Source organism: Dermacentor albipictus, chromosome 2 (assembly GCF_038994185.2).
Source record: "Dermacentor albipictus isolate Rhodes 1998 colony chromosome 2, USDA_Dalb.pri_finalv2, whole genome shotgun sequence".
Lineage (NCBI taxonomy): Eukaryota > Metazoa > Arthropoda > Arachnida > Ixodida > Ixodidae > Dermacentor > Dermacentor albipictus.
In genome coordinates, this window is record NC_091822.1 from 63059290 (window position 1) to 63076349 (window position 17060).

General features: G+C 49.2%; 1 protein-coding gene across 2 annotated transcripts in view; it reads left to right on the forward strand.

Annotated features, from left to right (window-relative positions):
* LOC135908976 (phosphate-regulating neutral endopeptidase PHEX-like) overlaps positions 1-16344 on the forward strand; it is a 32449-nt gene extending 16105 nt beyond the window's left edge. The window contains exon 3 of one of the 2 annotated variants that reach the window (XM_065440836.2): positions 15108-16344. In XM_065440836.2, coding sequence (XP_065296908.1) covers positions 15108-15504 — 397 coding nt within the window. In that variant the 3' untranslated portion in view covers positions 15505-16344. Of the gene's footprint in view, positions 1-12739; positions 12893-15107 lie in introns of those variants that run through there. The other variant, XM_065440838.1, reaches the window with a different exon arrangement.
* Positions 16345-17060: the final 716 nt, after the last annotated feature.

The window sequence follows — 17060 nt, forward strand, 5'->3', positions numbered from 1 at the left end:
CATTTTGTTGAAGAACCTTTGTGGTCACATGAACGGTAAACTTTTTGACGCCGACGATAAATCAAGGCAGAGAGGCTACTCTGAAAAAGAGGCCAGCACTGTGACTTTTCAGTATAACCCATGCTCCCTGTCATCATTTACCCGAAATTTGTTCTCATTCCTAAGGTTGAACCGTTTGAATATTTATGGACGGGTTTTTAATAATGCACCGCGTAAATACTATTGCATTAAAAATAATATTGGAACGCCCTCTGTTCTCTGCGGGCTATCTGCTCAACTATGTCTAAAAAACCAATAAGTGCGTTCTGGTTAACGTTGCCAATAAGGGCGCGCTCCCTTCATTCAACCCGTATCCCCGTACACGCCGCCGGCCTCTTCTCCGTGACGTCACTCGCCGAGCGCTCAGGCTTTCTCTTGTCAAGGCGTTGGAGTGGGGCGCTGCCGCCGATAACCGTCGCGAGTGGAAAGGGGGAGGCGCATAGGAACCAGTAGGAACGACAGAATATGTGAATGCACGCGGAATGGCGCTGGCGCATACCTCCATGCCCACACACTTGTCTGTTCACTGTTTTCATTGAATAACATGAAACCTGACTTTCGACGCTAAATGTTAATCCCAAATTTTCTCCGTCTTGTTCAGAGATATCAGCCAGACGTTGCATATCACTTTGCTTGTTAGCAAAGTTCCTACTGTGGTGCCCGCCTGCTTGTGTGAGAGGCTAAACACAATATCACATCCTTCTAGCGCCCTTTCCATCAATATCAAGTACACCATGAAGAGCGGCTGGGATACTGGTCACCCTTGTCTCAGTCTCTTGGTCGTATTACCTTCTCTTCGCTCATCACCCCTTCCCATTCAACACAAACGGTACTTGACCGGCCAATGATCCGTGCCATATGCCGAGAAACACGTAACCCACGACAGAAAAAATCGTCGGTACGGCAGCCTCGTTCAGACACCTTATCTGTTCTTCCACCGTGGTACCGGCCCTACTTGGACTCTTCCACTGACTCCATATGTCGGACATCTGGCATCGAGGAGGATTACTTGGAACACCTAGTCCTCCAGGGCGCCAGTTTGGCCCCACGACAAACCGAGGGCACTACACTTCCGCCAGCATTTGAGTTTCGAAACGAAAACGGAGTGCGGGAACCGGCTGTGGTGGTGTCTATCGCAATGCGCGTAACGAACGCCAGGCTGGCACAGTGGTGGCGTATGACTTGGCAACGGCACAGATTCGCCAACTCTGAAGGGAAGAGATGAAATTCAGTGTCTGCAAGTCAATGTCTGTGCACCAGGTCGGGCTGTGTGTACAAAGGAACGGGGGTCGGGACTCCTCCCTCTTATATTTTCCCCCTTTTTTATCGCCATGTATATGTTTATACGGCAAGGGCGCTTTAAAGCAGCCCGCCCGTTTTAAAGGGATCAGCCACAAATCATTTTCATCATCACTACTAGCAGATAGCACTACTATCACTATGGAAACAAAACCTCATTGTCCTGAATGTTTATAGTCCCCCTAGGGATAAAAGCCTAGCAGCAGCTACACTAACATGCAAAGCATATAAAGCTGCAAAGGATGCACAACTCGTGCTGCTGGGAGATTTGAACGCGCACCATTCAGCCCTATCACAAATGTCAAAAGAAGGGCACTAATCTCTGGGAGACTGCTCATGACCTTGGTTTTACTATACTTGTTGACCCTGAAAGACTAACACGCATAGGCAATAGCGTGAGTCAAAACACCTCGCCCGATTTGACATTCACTAGGAACATAGACAATGCCATCTGGGAGAATACCGAACTAAACGTTGGTAGCGACCATTACATTCTCTCCATTACGGTACCATCCAGAGGCTACATGCGAAATAAGCTGAAAATTAAGCACACTGAATGAATGGGACGTTTTCCAGTATGTTCGCAATGGACGTGAACCCGCAACCATTACAAACCTTGAAGAGCGGATATCCAGTCTTCTCAAAGACGCAGCAAACTCGATCACGAAGGTAGACCAGGAGGAGGACGGCCCGGCTCCTGATGCTAGACTGGTCCACCTGTGGTCTGCGCAGCAGAGCTTGCAGAAGCGCTGGCTCGCGCGGAAACACAACCGTGGCCTACGCAGACGCATCGCGCAACTCGAACGGGATGTCGAGAAATACTCACAACAGCTCAGTCAGGAACGCTGGCAGCAGCTATGCGACTGCCTTAGTGGCCAGCTAGGGCGCAAAAACGGCTGGTGCCTGCTTAAACACCTACTTGACCCCAGTCAGAATAAAACAGCATCACAAAAGAACCTTCAGAGGATTATACACTCTTTCCCGGGAGATAATGATGCCCTTTTTGAAGCTCCTAAAAACCGCTGCTTTAATACAAGCACCAATATTCCTCTACCCGTAGCTTATACCGGAAAAGAAAACAGGGAATTAAACAGCGAAATTATGGAATCTGAAGTACGCGCTGTGATAAACAACCTCAACACTACAGCGGCGGCTGGCCAGGACCGCATTATGAATAAAATGCTACGGAACGTAGACGATCAGTCGGTTACCGAAATCACCAATTTTTTCAACATCCACTGGAAAGAGGGAACTATACTCGCCAGCTGGAAACATGCAAACCTAATTTTCATACCCAAACCAGGCAAGAAGCTGGAGCTAGAGAATCTCCGCCCTATCTCCTTAACCTCTTGCCTGGGGAAGGTTATGGAACACGTAATTCCTAACAGGCTAAACGAGTATACTGAAAGCAATGGGCTGCTGCCCCATACGTTGATAGGCTTCAGATCAAATCTGTCGACTCAAGACATTATGCGGCAAATTCAGCAAGATATCCTACACCCGGGCCCCATAAGACCCACCCGTACGATTCTAGGGCTGGACGTGAGTAAAGCGCTTGACAATGTGTCACATGCTTCAATACTCACAAATCTAGCCCAAATGAATGCCGGGAAGCGCACTTATAGCTATATAACAAGCTTTCTCAAGGATCGCACTGCAGAAATACATTTTGGGGACATTAAAAGCGGACAATTTCGATTAGTTACAAGGGGCACCCCTCAGGGTGTGGTCCTATCCCCCTTCCTTGTTAATGTGACTATGCGAAACCTGCCTCCATTACTGGATAGGATCCCGCATATCAAACACTCCACTTATGCCGATGATATCACCATCTGGACCAATATCGGTTCCGATGGAGAAATCACGGAAGCATTACAAGCGGCCGCGGATACCGTACGAAATTTTGTGCGACGGAATGGTCTGTCGTGCTCGCCGACAAAATCGGAGCTTCTCGTCATCGAGATAAATCAACCAAACACGCCACCGAAAGGGACGCCACCTCACCTATACGAATCATTATGGAAGACGGCCCAGTTCCGCCCGTACTGACTATAAGAGTTCTGGGCATGCTAAATCAACATAACACACATAATTCTGAGGCGATTGCCCAATTACAGACGACAGCCCGCCGAATATGTGGCCTAATCAGACGAGTAGCCACACGACACCACGGTATGAAGGAGGCTGATATCTGCCATCTGACGCAGGCTTTCCTTTTCAGTCGAATTGTGTATTCCTTCCCTTACTACCACTTACGCCTTTCTGACAAGGAAGAGGTTAACAGCGTCATTCGCACAGCTTATAAAGCTGCTCTTGGTCTCCCGAGCTACGCGAACACTGAACGATAACTTGAGCTAGGTATATGCAATACCATAGACGAACTCGTGGAGGCCCATAAAACAGCCCAATGTGAACGACTCTCCAGCACCGCAACTGGCAGGCTCATTCTAAGTAAACTCGGGCTGAATCCCGTTATGAATTCAGCAGGAAGAACATTACTCGGTGCGGTAAAACGCCGTTTGGTTATAAAACCGTTACCCAAGAACATGCTCCCTGGGAGACACGACAAGAGGCGGTCTGCCAGAGCCAAGGCCCTTCAAGAAAGGTACAAAAGCAACCAGCACACCGCTTATGTCGATGCAGCAAAGCAAAATCACCAAACTTACGTAGTGAGCGTCGTGACCGGAGAGGGAACTATCCTCAACGCCGCGACCATAAAAACAGTGTCCACCGTGGAAGTGGAAGAGTCTGCCATTGCTTTGGCCATCGTGAATCCCACCATGCAAACTATCATAAGCGACTCAAAGAGGGCAATAGTCAACTTTTCGAGAGGCAGCATAGGCGTCTGTGCAGCGCAAGTCCTACGCGACTTTACAAATGAAAATACTGTAGAACTCGTATGGGTCCCTGCCCATTCGGGGAATCAAGGGAATGAGGAGGCGCACTGGGTAGCCTGAGGTCAAATCAACCGGGAGGTGTGTACCTCAGACTCGGATCCAATGGATGAGGCACCGACGACATACCACGAGATAACAAACTACTACAAGCAAAAAAGGCAAATCTATGCGCCTCCAAACGCAAGTCTCACGCGAGCGCAAGCCTCAATCCTGCGTCGAATCCAAACTAACTCGTTCCCCAGCCCACATTGGCTGGCCATAATTACCGACGGACAATGGAACCCAGTATGTCAAAATTGCACAAATCAAACAGTGGCTACCCAAAATCACATTCTTTGGGGGTGCGAGGGCTTACCCCCTCCCAGGTCGCTCCTGCCAGCTCCCTCACAACAGACGTGGGAGAAGCTGCTCAGAACGCCGGATGAAAAACGAAAAAAAGCCCTCGTTGCCTGGGCCGAAAGAGGCGCTCCTCGTGAGGGGCCATCGCAGGACTCGGGCCTGCCAGATAACTGAGCAGAATCTCATTAAAGTTGTTCCCACCACGTTGCCCTTCCACTCTGTGAAGGATGACGAGCGAAGCTGTGTATGTGGACCTCTTAATGGCGAACTGCATCTCCGCCGTGGGTCGGGCCGGTACTGCACTCTCTTCGGGATCGGCCCATGTATGGGGAGTGGTTAACGCATGCTTCACCTCCGCCGTGGGTCGGGCTAGTACTGCACTATCTTCGGGATCGGCCCACGATACAGGCTTAACGCCTGTATCTCCACCGCCGCGGATAGTCCACTATTGCACTATCATCGAGGTCGGCCCACGTATGGGCAGTGCTTAACGCCTGCTTCGCCTCCGCCGCGGCTCGGCCCGGTATTGCACTTCCTTCGGGATCGGTACACGTATGGGGAGTTCTTAACGCCTGCGTCAACTCGGCCTCGGGTCCCCGCAGGGGCGTCGGCGTCAGCAGGCGTTTGGTGTGTTGCGCCACCACGTACCCGCGCACACGAGGGTTGGACCCTCCCGCGTGTAGCCGTGCGCGGCTTCGCCGTGTCTGGGGAAAACGGGATCCTGGGGGTTGAGCCGATGCTGGGTGTTTGGACCTTTAAGGCCCCCTGGCGGAGGCAACACACCCCTTTGGCCTCTGCTTCACATAGACGGCACCCCCGGACTGACCCACCCTGGGGAAATCGGCAGTCGCATTTTTCTGTCCTCCTCTCCAATCTTCGTCTTTTTCTCCCACTTTTCCATCTTTCCTGTCTTCTCTTCACTTCTAATTACTTCCGTATTTCCTGGCGGCTAGGGTTAACCGTGTCTAATATATCCAACCTTGGGTATATATATATTAGGTTATAGCGGCGATGCATGGCTGGCGTCTGCAGGTATTCTTCCAACCTTGTAGCGTCCCCTTGTTGGGCTCGGTGGTAGGTGGCCACCATTGCCGCCGAATTTCCCTGCTCTCTATGGCAAATAACTTTCCTCCGCTACCTGATCGCTCCCTGAAGAGGGGGCGCACCGATGAGACTTTCACTTTCTTTATGCAGCCAAAACAATCTTTCCCAAAATACCACGTTGTACATAGTCAGAACGATAAGAAAACAGTCAGAATGATCTCACCATTTGTTGTAGCTAAATCTCTCACTGAAGCAATTGGCCCAGGCTATAAAGTAACGAAGATGGGAAGTGGCGATCTTCTTCTGGAACTCCGCGACAAAGTGCAGTATTACAAACTGTCGAAAGTTGTAGCATTTGGGGAAATTCCCGTCTCAGTGGGCCCACACAGATCAATGAACACAGTGCGCGGGGTCGTCTCAGAAGATGACCTCCTTGAACTGAGCGAAAGCGAACTGCTTGAAGGATGGCAAGACCAAAACGTAGTCAAAGTTCAAAGAATAACATTGAGGCGAGATGACAAGCAAATACCTACCAAACACATAATCATTACTTTCGGAACCTGCAACCTACCTGAAACAATAGAAACCGGTTACTGTAAGCTTCGCGTGAGACCGTATATCCCAAGTCCACGTCGATGTTTCAAGTGTCAGCGCTTTGGGCATGGGTCACAGAACTGCAGAGGACGTGCTACTTGTGCGAAGTGTAGTTCTTCTGAACACGCTTCGGACATCTGTACATCAACAAACCTTTCTGCCAACTGTGAAGGAGACCACCCCGCCTACTCTCGATCATGCCCTACTTGGAAAAAACAGAAACAAATCATAGAACTGAAAGTAAAACTGAACCTATCATTTCCAGAGGCACGTAAGTGTTTCGCACTCCGAAATCAGTCCAGTCCTTCCTATACCGATGTGGCGCGCCGGGGGGCAGCGCTACATCTTCAGGCGGCCGCGCAAGTCACACGGAGTGTGACGGCGGTTGAGCCATCAGCCCCCCTGGCGGGAGCAGCCCCGGCTCTTCCGCCCCCTACGACGAAGGGCCAGTAGACCTCCGAGCCTGCCGGTCCCAGGGCCACTGCTCGCGCAGACAGGCCCGAAAAACTCCCGAGAGTGCCCGCTGAGCGAGCGTCATCCAGCGCCTCTGACGAGGCGATGGATGTAACAAAAACTTCGCCGGCGTCTCAGACGCCGAAGGAACGGCGTTGCTCCCTGGAGCGCGCCAACGAAAAAGAAATACCCCGCATCAAGGGGCCTGGAAAGGTCCCGTGAACCAACCTAAGTGATATCTCTTGACACACAGCACATAAACACAAACAAGATGGATACACAATTATTACACTGGAACGTGAGAGGCCTGATCCACAACCTCGATGATATCAAAGAACTCTTACACAAATACAATCCAAAGGTGCTGTGTGTTCAGGAGACACATCTTAAATCTACGCAGACAAACTTTCTTAAGCAATACGCTATTTTCCGGAAGGACCGACATGACGCTGTTGCATCGTCCGGCGGTGTAGCAATAATAGTAGACAGAGGCGTTGCTTGTCGGCAACTGCAACTCCGAACTCCTCTTGAGGCAGTTGCTATCCAAGCAGTGCTATTCAATAAACTAGTTACTATCACGTCCGTATACATCCCCCCAAGTTATCAACTCTCTAGCACAACATTTCAAAGCTTTATTGATGAGCTGCATCACCCTTACATAGTCGTCGGTGATCTAAACGCGCATAACCCACTGTGGGGCGATTCTCGCTGTGATGCGAGAGGACAGCTTGTAGAAAACATCCTGTTCTTTTCAAGTTCCTGCTTGTTGAACAAGAAAAAGCCAACATTTTACAGCTCTTCACACAGAACATTTTCTTCGATAGATCTAAGCATAGCGTCTAGTACAATTGTGCCATATCTGGAGTGGGATGTCATTAATAACGCTTATGGAAGTGATCACTTCTCCATCGTTCTAAACCTTGAAAAACAAAGTGAGTGTCATGCACATCTTCCTCGATGGAAAGTTGACTTAGCCGACTGGACAAAGTTTCGCGAACTAACACAGCTGCCCTGGAATAATATCTCTGAACTTAGCTTAGACGACGCAGTAGCATACATAACAGCGTTCATTATTGAGGCTGCATCAGTATGCATTCCCCAAACAAATGGGTTGCCCTCGAAACGACGTATTCCATGGTGGAATGAGGAGTGTAGGGAAGCCAGGAAAAAGCATAACAAGGCTTGGAGCCTACTCCGTAACTCCCCAACCACAGAGAATCTGATTAATTTCAAGGCGATCACGTCGCAAGGTAGAAGAACGCGCCGCCGCGCTAAACGAGAAAGTTGGAAAAACTACATAAGCAGCATTAACTCGTATACAGACGAACGAAAAGCCTGGAACAGGGTTAACAAAATAAAAGGCCGCGAAACTCATCCCTTACCTTTATTAAATACACAAGGAGACACTCTGGAGGATCAGGCAGATTGTCTAGGAGCACATTTCTAGTGCATCTCATTAAACAGATACATTCCTAAAATACCAGCGACTAGCAGAACAGATGAAATTGGGTTGGAACAGCTCATCCAATGAAGCATACAATCGTCCATTTGGAATGGCTGAGTTCCAGGCCTCACTGAACTGTTGCAACAAGTCCGCCCCAGGAAGTGACAGAATAATGTATGAGATGATCAGACACCTACACCCTCAAACCCAAGAAACACTACTGTCACTCTTCAATTCTATGTTCTCCGCAGGATACATTCCGTTTGCCTGGAAAGAAGCAATCGTAATCCCCATTCTCAAAGAGGGCAAGGACCCTTCCTCAACCGACAGTTATAGGCCTATAGCTCTGACAAGTTGTATATGCAAATTATTTGAGAAAATGATTAAGCGTCGCCTCATCCATTTTCTTGAAAACAACAAGATACTCGATCCCTTACAGTGCGGGTTTAGAGAGGGTAGATCCACAACATATCACCTTGTCCGCATCGAGACAAATATCCGTGATGCCTTTGTCCACAAACAGTTTTTCCTGTCCGTATTTTTAGATATGCAGAAGGCATACGATACAACCTGGCGTTTTGGAATCCTTCGTGATCTGTCTGAAATGGGAGTTAGAGGCAACTTGCTATGCGTCATTCCGAGTTACCTCTCGGATCGCACTTTCCGTGTTAGAGTTGGTAACGTTCTGTCTCGTCCACTTACGCAAGAGGCTGGTGTTCCACAAGGAGGTGTGCTGAGGGAGGTGTGCTCTTTATTGTCAAAATGAACTCCATTCAGACTGCCATACCACATAGTATATATATATCCAAAGCAAGCGAGCAGCGCCACAGCGCTAGCAGGAGTAGACGACGCCGGGGTCAGTCGTCTGTCTTACGGTACTCCTCACTTGCGTCATTCCGCTTTCGACACACATTTCAATTTCCCAACTATAAGTTATTCAGATTTCGCATGTCGTTTCTAAATTGATATTATAAGTGAACAACATTGAAAACATCATCTAGTATCAGTAAGTGGTCATTTTTCTGGTATCAGTGGAATTGCCATTAGAATCCAGGCGGCGCTAGCGTGACCTGCGAGAACCAGCCCCATTGGTCCTATGCGAATGCCACGGGCTTGTTACGAGCTATAGCAGAAGAAGAAGAAGGGCAACGGCATTTCCGATTGCATATCCTAGGCCCTGCGATTTGCGAGCACAGCAAGCAACTGAGCGATGCTTCCGAGCTCTCAGCATCAAGCCGATAAGAGCAAGAGGCGGCGTCGCCCTCGAAGTAACTCCGCAAGCTCTAGAGGACGTGAATTTTCTCGGAGCTCCAATTCCTCTGGCGAGCTTGAAGGGACGCGCCAGCGTCCGAGCGTTCCCACTCAAAGGGCTACCGCGGACGCCCAGTTCGATTCAGCTCAAGCAAGAGGCGCGACCGCCGCCACCGGATCAGTCGCCGAAATTCCTGTGAACGAACCTCCTAAAAGTAAGCGAAGTCTGTCGTTTTACGATGGCGTCCTAGCCACTACACCCGACATCACCAGACCTCAGGAACAACAGACCGGTAGCACCGAACATGGCATGCGCAAACGGGGCATCGATTCTACGACTGAATCACCTTTTTCCGTAGAACCAGGAGCCACCGACGGGCGTCCAAAACAACCTCGAGCAGTCGCCGAAGGCGATGTCCAGCCTCCTCCAGGAGAACGCCACACCTCGCAGCCGACACCGGCACTAGAGTCTGCTGCTGGCGCTCGGTCGATCACAGCCCATGTGACATCTTCCACATCGAACAAGGAAGCAGCCGAGACTACCCTGACGGCCGAACTCCGCAATGCAAAGCTACCGCCTGGTACGGTTAAGGCGAGGACACGCTCCGGCTCTACCGTCACTCTGGCGGTGCCCATCGACGCGGCCTCGCGAAGCGGACACTCGGGAAAGTCGTCGCCGCAAGACTCGGGGTCCCAGCGCGAGCCTTCGTTCTCGTCCTTCATTCAAGGTCTCAAGACGTTGAGCGCAGAACGCATTGCAGAGCAGCGGGCCAGGCAACGAGGAAGCAAGTCTTCGATCTGGGACTCGGAACACGTGAGCGAGCTGTTTCTTTTCCGCGTCCACGCCGTACGGCACAGGGTCAGCTGACAGGGTGCGACCTCTGGCAATCGAAAAGGTGTAAGATCTAGTCGTAGCAATGTGCGACGTATCATGGGAGTCACTAAGTTGCGAATCCAGCGCTGTATTTTTGAAAGCGAAGCTTTTTTTCTGCCCCCTCTCACGACTTTTCGGGCGCTGCTGCTGTGAACTTCTTGCCGCGCGTGCCGCTGGGTTTCTTGCAACGCTACCAGATGGCACTAGCCTCCGCGCATGCCTACGGAACCTACATGCAAGCTCTGTTTTATGGTGGTGACAGCCTTTGTAAAGGTACTTACCGCCACTAGCTAGATTAAGGGGTTACGCTTTCCGACAACTTATAATATGTGGGAAGCAAAATGGCGAAAAAGAAGCCAACAGACGACCTTGTCTGCAGCATTTGGGGACGCGAATTAATTAACTTTTACAGCGAAGCTGTCAAGGGCTACTTTCCCCACTACCATGTCCGCGCGTAGAAAAAAAAAAAGCCCCACAATAGGGCAATGCCGGGCCGACACGCGGCTCCCTACATTTCCCGAGGCCTTGTCTCGCCGTCACGTTGATTTTTTTTTTCTCTTTTGAAAGCGAACTTTTCTTTGCCTCTTCTCGCGATTTTCCGGGCGTTGCTGTGATGGTCTTGCCGTGTGTGCCGCTAGGTTTCTTGCAATGCTACCAGATGGCACTAGCCTCTGCGAATCCCGAATGTCACCGCTGCGGCAGCGTTCAACAGTTTGTGCGTATGGCACGTGCTGTGCCTGCTTTCCTGTGCGACAGAAATGCGGGCGCTGAGCAGTGGAGGTCGCGTGCTGTGCTCTGATAGTGTAAACTTTACAATCGTCCATAACCTGAAGACAGCCCTCGGAGCTGGCGTCTTAAGCGTCTCGACAGCATGCTCGTCAGGAATGCAGAAGGAGCAGGTAAACACGCGCCAGAAAAATGGCTGCAAAGCATGCACTCAGCGTCGAGGACACCCAGGCCCGAAAGAATGGTCGCGCGTATCAGGAGCGTCTTCGCTACGCAGCGACACGTGGTGCAGATGCCGAATCTATGTACACAATGCATACATGCAATTAAATTATTTGAATTACGCGTAGCTCTAGAATACAATTTAAGATTTCTGCCACGATGCGATGTGCCACGTGAAGCATTGATAATGATCAGTCCTCTCAGGCATTATATACAATGACGCGCAAAAACGTATCAAGCAAACACGTCTCCCTGTGTATTCTGTTGAATACGCAGACAAACAGCAGCGGCGCAAGCAGGGTGACGTGCAACATCAACTCCCCCCTCCGATACTGGTCTAAACACTGAAGAACTTACGCACTCGCCGCCAACCTCACCGCTAATAATCGTCAATCAAAGCAATGCCGTGTGATGCCCTCGGGCCCCGAGGGTAATGAAATAAATAAATAAATAAAAATAAATAAATAAATAAATATATAAATAAATGAATAAATAAATATATAAACCGCATACAAAGCTTTGCTTATATCGATTACCGCAGTGCACGGGCTCCCCATCGAAGTTTTTTCTTTAAAGCACGTATGTAGGGAAGGATGACCGAAAATTTTTTCGAGCACGGAAATCGCTAGAGAGCCTAATTTTATTCGGACTCCGCTCCACACTGTGGAATTTCAGCGGCCCGTGTCATAATTCCCAGGACTACTATACCGACTGCTCCTTTAAGGTGGAAGGCAGCGGGGCTCGCAGTAACAAAATGTTTTTTTTTTTTGTCAATCCGGTGGCTCAAAAATACCTCCGATGGAGCATGCTTGTGTGAAAAGCACCGCAGCGCGTGCGACGCACTACCTAGAAGTGCTCGAAGTTGAGAGTGCATAATCAAGCACGTCGTACCAAACCATAACGGCTGAAACCAAAGCATTAGGGCTACTGCGCCTAAACCTCGACCCCAGCCTCCATTATGTCACCGCGAACAGCACAGGTACTGCTGGTTTGCTGACGCGACAGCTGAGTCGAGCAAACACTGGCTGTAAGCATACAACAAGCAGAGGCTGAGCGCTATGGCTACCGTTCGCTGGCTCGTTCCAGAAATCGCTGGCAATATACCGCTGCCGCATGCAAGCACTGAAATTCCTGCCTATAGATCCTTGCACGACAAGCTCTATCTTCTTCACCATAGCGCACACAATTCTGTCACAGGGGAGCCGAATAGCGAGCTAAAAATACCAAGTAGTGTCAACGCATAAGCCCGGTTTTCCTGGGCAACCTCGCCAGCTTATTTTACAATATAACTCATGCTATGGTTCCTCTGCAAAAGCACGCAAATCTACATAATGAAAGGTGCGAACAACAAATGGCCTCCGTCATTATCAATGTTTCTCGGATTACGTTCATGCCCGATCGGCAGGTGTAGTAATATTCACGTAACGAAAGCAAAAAATAAATTGAAAATCGCATCTGCCTTCTTTCTGGTAACATACACGCGCCCTCACTTTTTCTCAGCATGTAATTTTGTTGCCAGGATTGAGTGAGATATTTCTTTCGTGCTTCATTTTACAGGGGCAGCGCGGTTCACGGATAGTGGTCAGAGTAGCAGGGATACCTATCACAAAGCGGCAAATCCTCCTCATGGCCATCTTAATTTTCATAGTGACAACCGTGACAGCCGCCATCGTCATCCTGTTCACACGAGAGCAAGAAACTCCTTCGACAAATCCGTACTGCAAGACCAAAGATTGCCTCGATCACGCCTGGCGCCTTTCCGATAAACTAAATAGCAGCCTCGATCCCTGCCAAAACTTCGGGGCTTACGTCTGTTCCGCTTGGTCCCCACCAAAGGGCTACCTTGAGCACTCTAACTCAGCCATGGATGACGTACGGAAATCTTGGTTTCCATTGTTCGGAAATATTCTTAGAGAAGGCGCCAATATAATTCGGGTTGGTCACAAGCCGCTACTCATGTACGCCACATGCATGGGCGACAGTAAACAGTACGGCTCGAACGTGGAGATCTTCTGGAAGTTCCTAAACGAGTGTAGACTGTCGTGGCCGGAAGAGCCAGAGTCAAGTGACACCAGCGCCCTCGATGTACTGATAACGCTCGCGGTCAAGTGGCAGGTTTCACTCTTCTTTCAACTGAGACTACTGCGCTTGGGACCCGCACCGAATTGGCGTTTGAATTTGGATCCAGCTCCACTTGTACCGCTAGTGTACCAGCATCATCTCACGATCAAAAATACCGGCGGATACGCCAAGTACTGGGCTGCGTTCTTCTACACTCTCAAGGGAAGCTATGACAAGGACGCGACGATAAACCAGACGCTCATACAGACAACCATGGTGTTGGAAGGGGAAGTCTTTAGAAGCCTCCTATTCGCCATGCGTCCCCTTGGAGTCCAACAACTACTGGTGCCAATCGCCAAGATTAGACTCTACACTCCGCCTCTGGACTCGAACCAGTGGCTACGGGCATTAAAGCAATTAGAGCTTCAGCCTGAGATGGAATCCAACGACCAGGTTCTCATAGCCGACAAAAACTTCTTCCAGACCATGGCGGCCGTGATGGCCTCGTACACGGACACCCAGCTGCTGTCCCTGATTGCGTGGTCTTGCGTGCAGCTCCTGGCACCGGCAGTGGATTTGCAGCTGCTGAAGTACCGGTACGACCAAGGCGTCATACTTTACCGGCCATACTTCTGCGAACGTTTTGTCGAGACCGCCTACCGACTCCTGGTGGTTGCTCTCACCTCTGTGTCGCGCTTCTCAAGACAGGAACGAGCCCTCATCTCTGCGAACTTCGACCACCTGGTTGCAACCGCCAGCGCTTTGGTCAACGCCACAGACTGGCTGGATGCCGAGAACCGACAACTTGCCGCTGTGAAGCTGGCTTCGACACGCCTGCAGCTGTGGCCCCCAGAGCATTTCCTGGAGAACGAGGCACTCGACCGAATGTAGGCGGCTTTTCCGAGCGCCGAATTGCCGTTTGCGGAATATTGGATCCAATCGAGTTGGTCTGCCGCTGATACGTACCGTTCGAGTGCCGATATCGACGTATTGAGCTACGTGGTCAACTACGAACTGCCGTATCTCTTCTACGATGCTGCAAGTGGCGCCGTGAAGGTAGCTGTGGGTGCCATTGCTCCGCCCCTGTACTACTCAGACGGGACCAAAGCTATGTTCTACGGAGGACTCGGATTCTCCATGGCGCTGAATCTCGTCGCATCCATGGACAAACAGGGACTGCGGTGGCATCCAAACGGCACTTTCGGCGACTCCTTTTTGTCCCAGTAAGCTTTTTTAGCATAGTTTCGCGAATGTGATGATTTTCACTTTTACACGGCAGGTTATTCCAGAACAACGCAGACAGACTACTTTCCTAATATGATAAACATAATCAACCCATTATTTTTGCTACATAAGTTACAGCTTATGGAGATGCGCCATCGTTGGCCATAACACGGTTGTTTGAACTAAGCTAGCATTTGTAGGTAATTGTGCGAAGAAATTTCTAGAATGAGTCAGGATATCATTTTTCCTGTAATAATAGACGGATGTTCGCCTATATTGATAATCGAACTGGAAGAGCTAGTTTCTGAACTGATATATGACTGAAGAACTTTATATCGCGATATGCTCTCAAGTACGCACGACTGCATTTTGAAATAGCTGGGAAATGTTTACAAAGTGAAGCCACCCAAACACTATACGAAATTCACATTTTAGAAGTTATCTGAAAGCGCATAACTGCGTCCACAATATTCAAAAGTGGATGTTTTTTACCAGAATTTTTTTCCGCTAAACGGATGCGAAAGTGCTTACTTAAGAATCACAACGGCAATCTGAAATGTCCTGTTTTACTTAGTGCTCTATGAACGCCGCACCTCCGTTTTGTTATAACCATCAAAGATTACAGTACTCTTCTTTACAGCGCCGCTTCTCGAGCCTTCGAAGACCGGAACGGCTGCCTGGCGACTGCAGAGGAGGCTCCCGTCGTCGACTCCCCCACCTATCAGACCCGACCCGGCTCCAGGACGAGCATCTTTCCCGAGATTCCCGCGCTCGAAGTGGCCTACGCAGCGTACAGGCGTTCCATCAGCGAAAGCGACGACGACAGTCCGCAGGGTATTTCCCGGAATCTCTCGGGCGATCAGGTGTTCTTCATGACTTTGTGCTACATGACGTGCAGCCTTCCCGGAGCCGTGGCTCCGCACATGGTGGACTGCAACAAGGCTGTGAGCAATTCGGAGGCATTCGCGCAGGCTTTTCAATGCCCGTACGGATCAAAAATGAATCCCAAGAGGAAGTGCACATTCTTCACAGGATAAGTTGGGGCTGGAAAGGATCCAAATAACGCGCGATGTTTACCTCGCCACAAGTGTGAACGTACACAATATGTTTATCAGTGTCAGAAAATATACCCCTTGCCTGGACCTTGCAATGCCTTGAAATTGTGCTCGCCGCATTTTGCAAAGCAATGACGCTCTTTGCATGAGGGCGTCAGCAGTGCAACTGGCACATCGTCTACGTGCCGTGTTCTGGCGTACGACGCACTCTAAGATACTGACGCGTTTTATTTGGACGTTTCATGGCGGTCGCGTTTGTTTGTTTTTACTTCCTTCTTATTGCCCGTTCTTTAGCTCTCTGACTTCTTTTGTATTTAAAAATTTTACGTTTAGTTAGCAACAGTGTGCCCATCTGGGTGTGTCAGACGTCGAAAAACATTGACGTCATCTGCCGCGTTTGCGGGCTGTGTGCACTTTTGTTTAATTTTTGTTTGCGAAGCCGTATTCATGAACGTGTTTTCGCAGACAATGTCCAATGTATTTCTTGGCTGTGCTTGAAAGGAATTTTTATTTCATCAAGATTTTCTGTGTGATTCGCGGTTGCCTAGCGTGCGTTTTCAATGCCCGTCTGCCCTCACCACTGAATATTCTGCGGTTGGCTGAAGGGCACCTGGTGCACACTTACGAAAGGCTTGAAACAGGCTGATATTTGACAGGTTTGAACTGCTTCCCGAGCCAAATTATTCGTATCATTTCTCTAGTAACTGCCACACACAGAGTTCAGTGAATAAAACTTTGTTTTTGTCGCATTCTCTTGCAGCTCGATTGGGGCTCTCGCAGCGCTCATTAGCGGTTCTCGAGGCATATGAAAACAAACTTAGCGCGTTGCACATTGATGTAGAGTTCGCGCACGAGTCATGAATAAATTTCAAAGCTGAGGATTATTTTTTACATTCATGCCAGTTACTGCCCGCGTTGATGGTCAGCAAAGTGGCAAGTCAGTGAAACCACGGCAAAAGCGCACCGTTTACCGCACGTAATATTTATTAATGTGATTAGCTTTCTTTGCCTACTTTGTTGGTGTTAGCCTATCTATCTATCTATCTATCTATCTATCTATCTATCTATCTATCTATCTATCTATCTATCTATCTATCTATCTATCTATCTATCTATCTATCTATCTATCTATATATCTATCTATATATCTATCTATCTATCTATCTATCTATCTATCTATCTATCTATCTATCTATCTATCTATCTATCTATCTATCTATCTATCTATCTATCTATCTATCTATCTATCTATCTATCCTCTTTCTTCGACCCAGTGCACTGTGTTGCCTACCTGCTTGAACCGCTAGGTAAATGCTGGTGGTTAATGCCATCGTGGTCGCTCCATCGTCTTATTTCAAGCTTAGTGGCCTTACTCTTCTCATACCGTCCTCGTCACACTTTCTACGCCGAGTTATCGCGTTTAACATTGAAGTGCATTTCATGCCCGAGTGAAGACCAAATTTCAAAGCTGAGGATAATTTGATGCCTTCATGCCATTAACAGGTGGTAAAATGCCATCGATGGTAAATAAGGGGGAA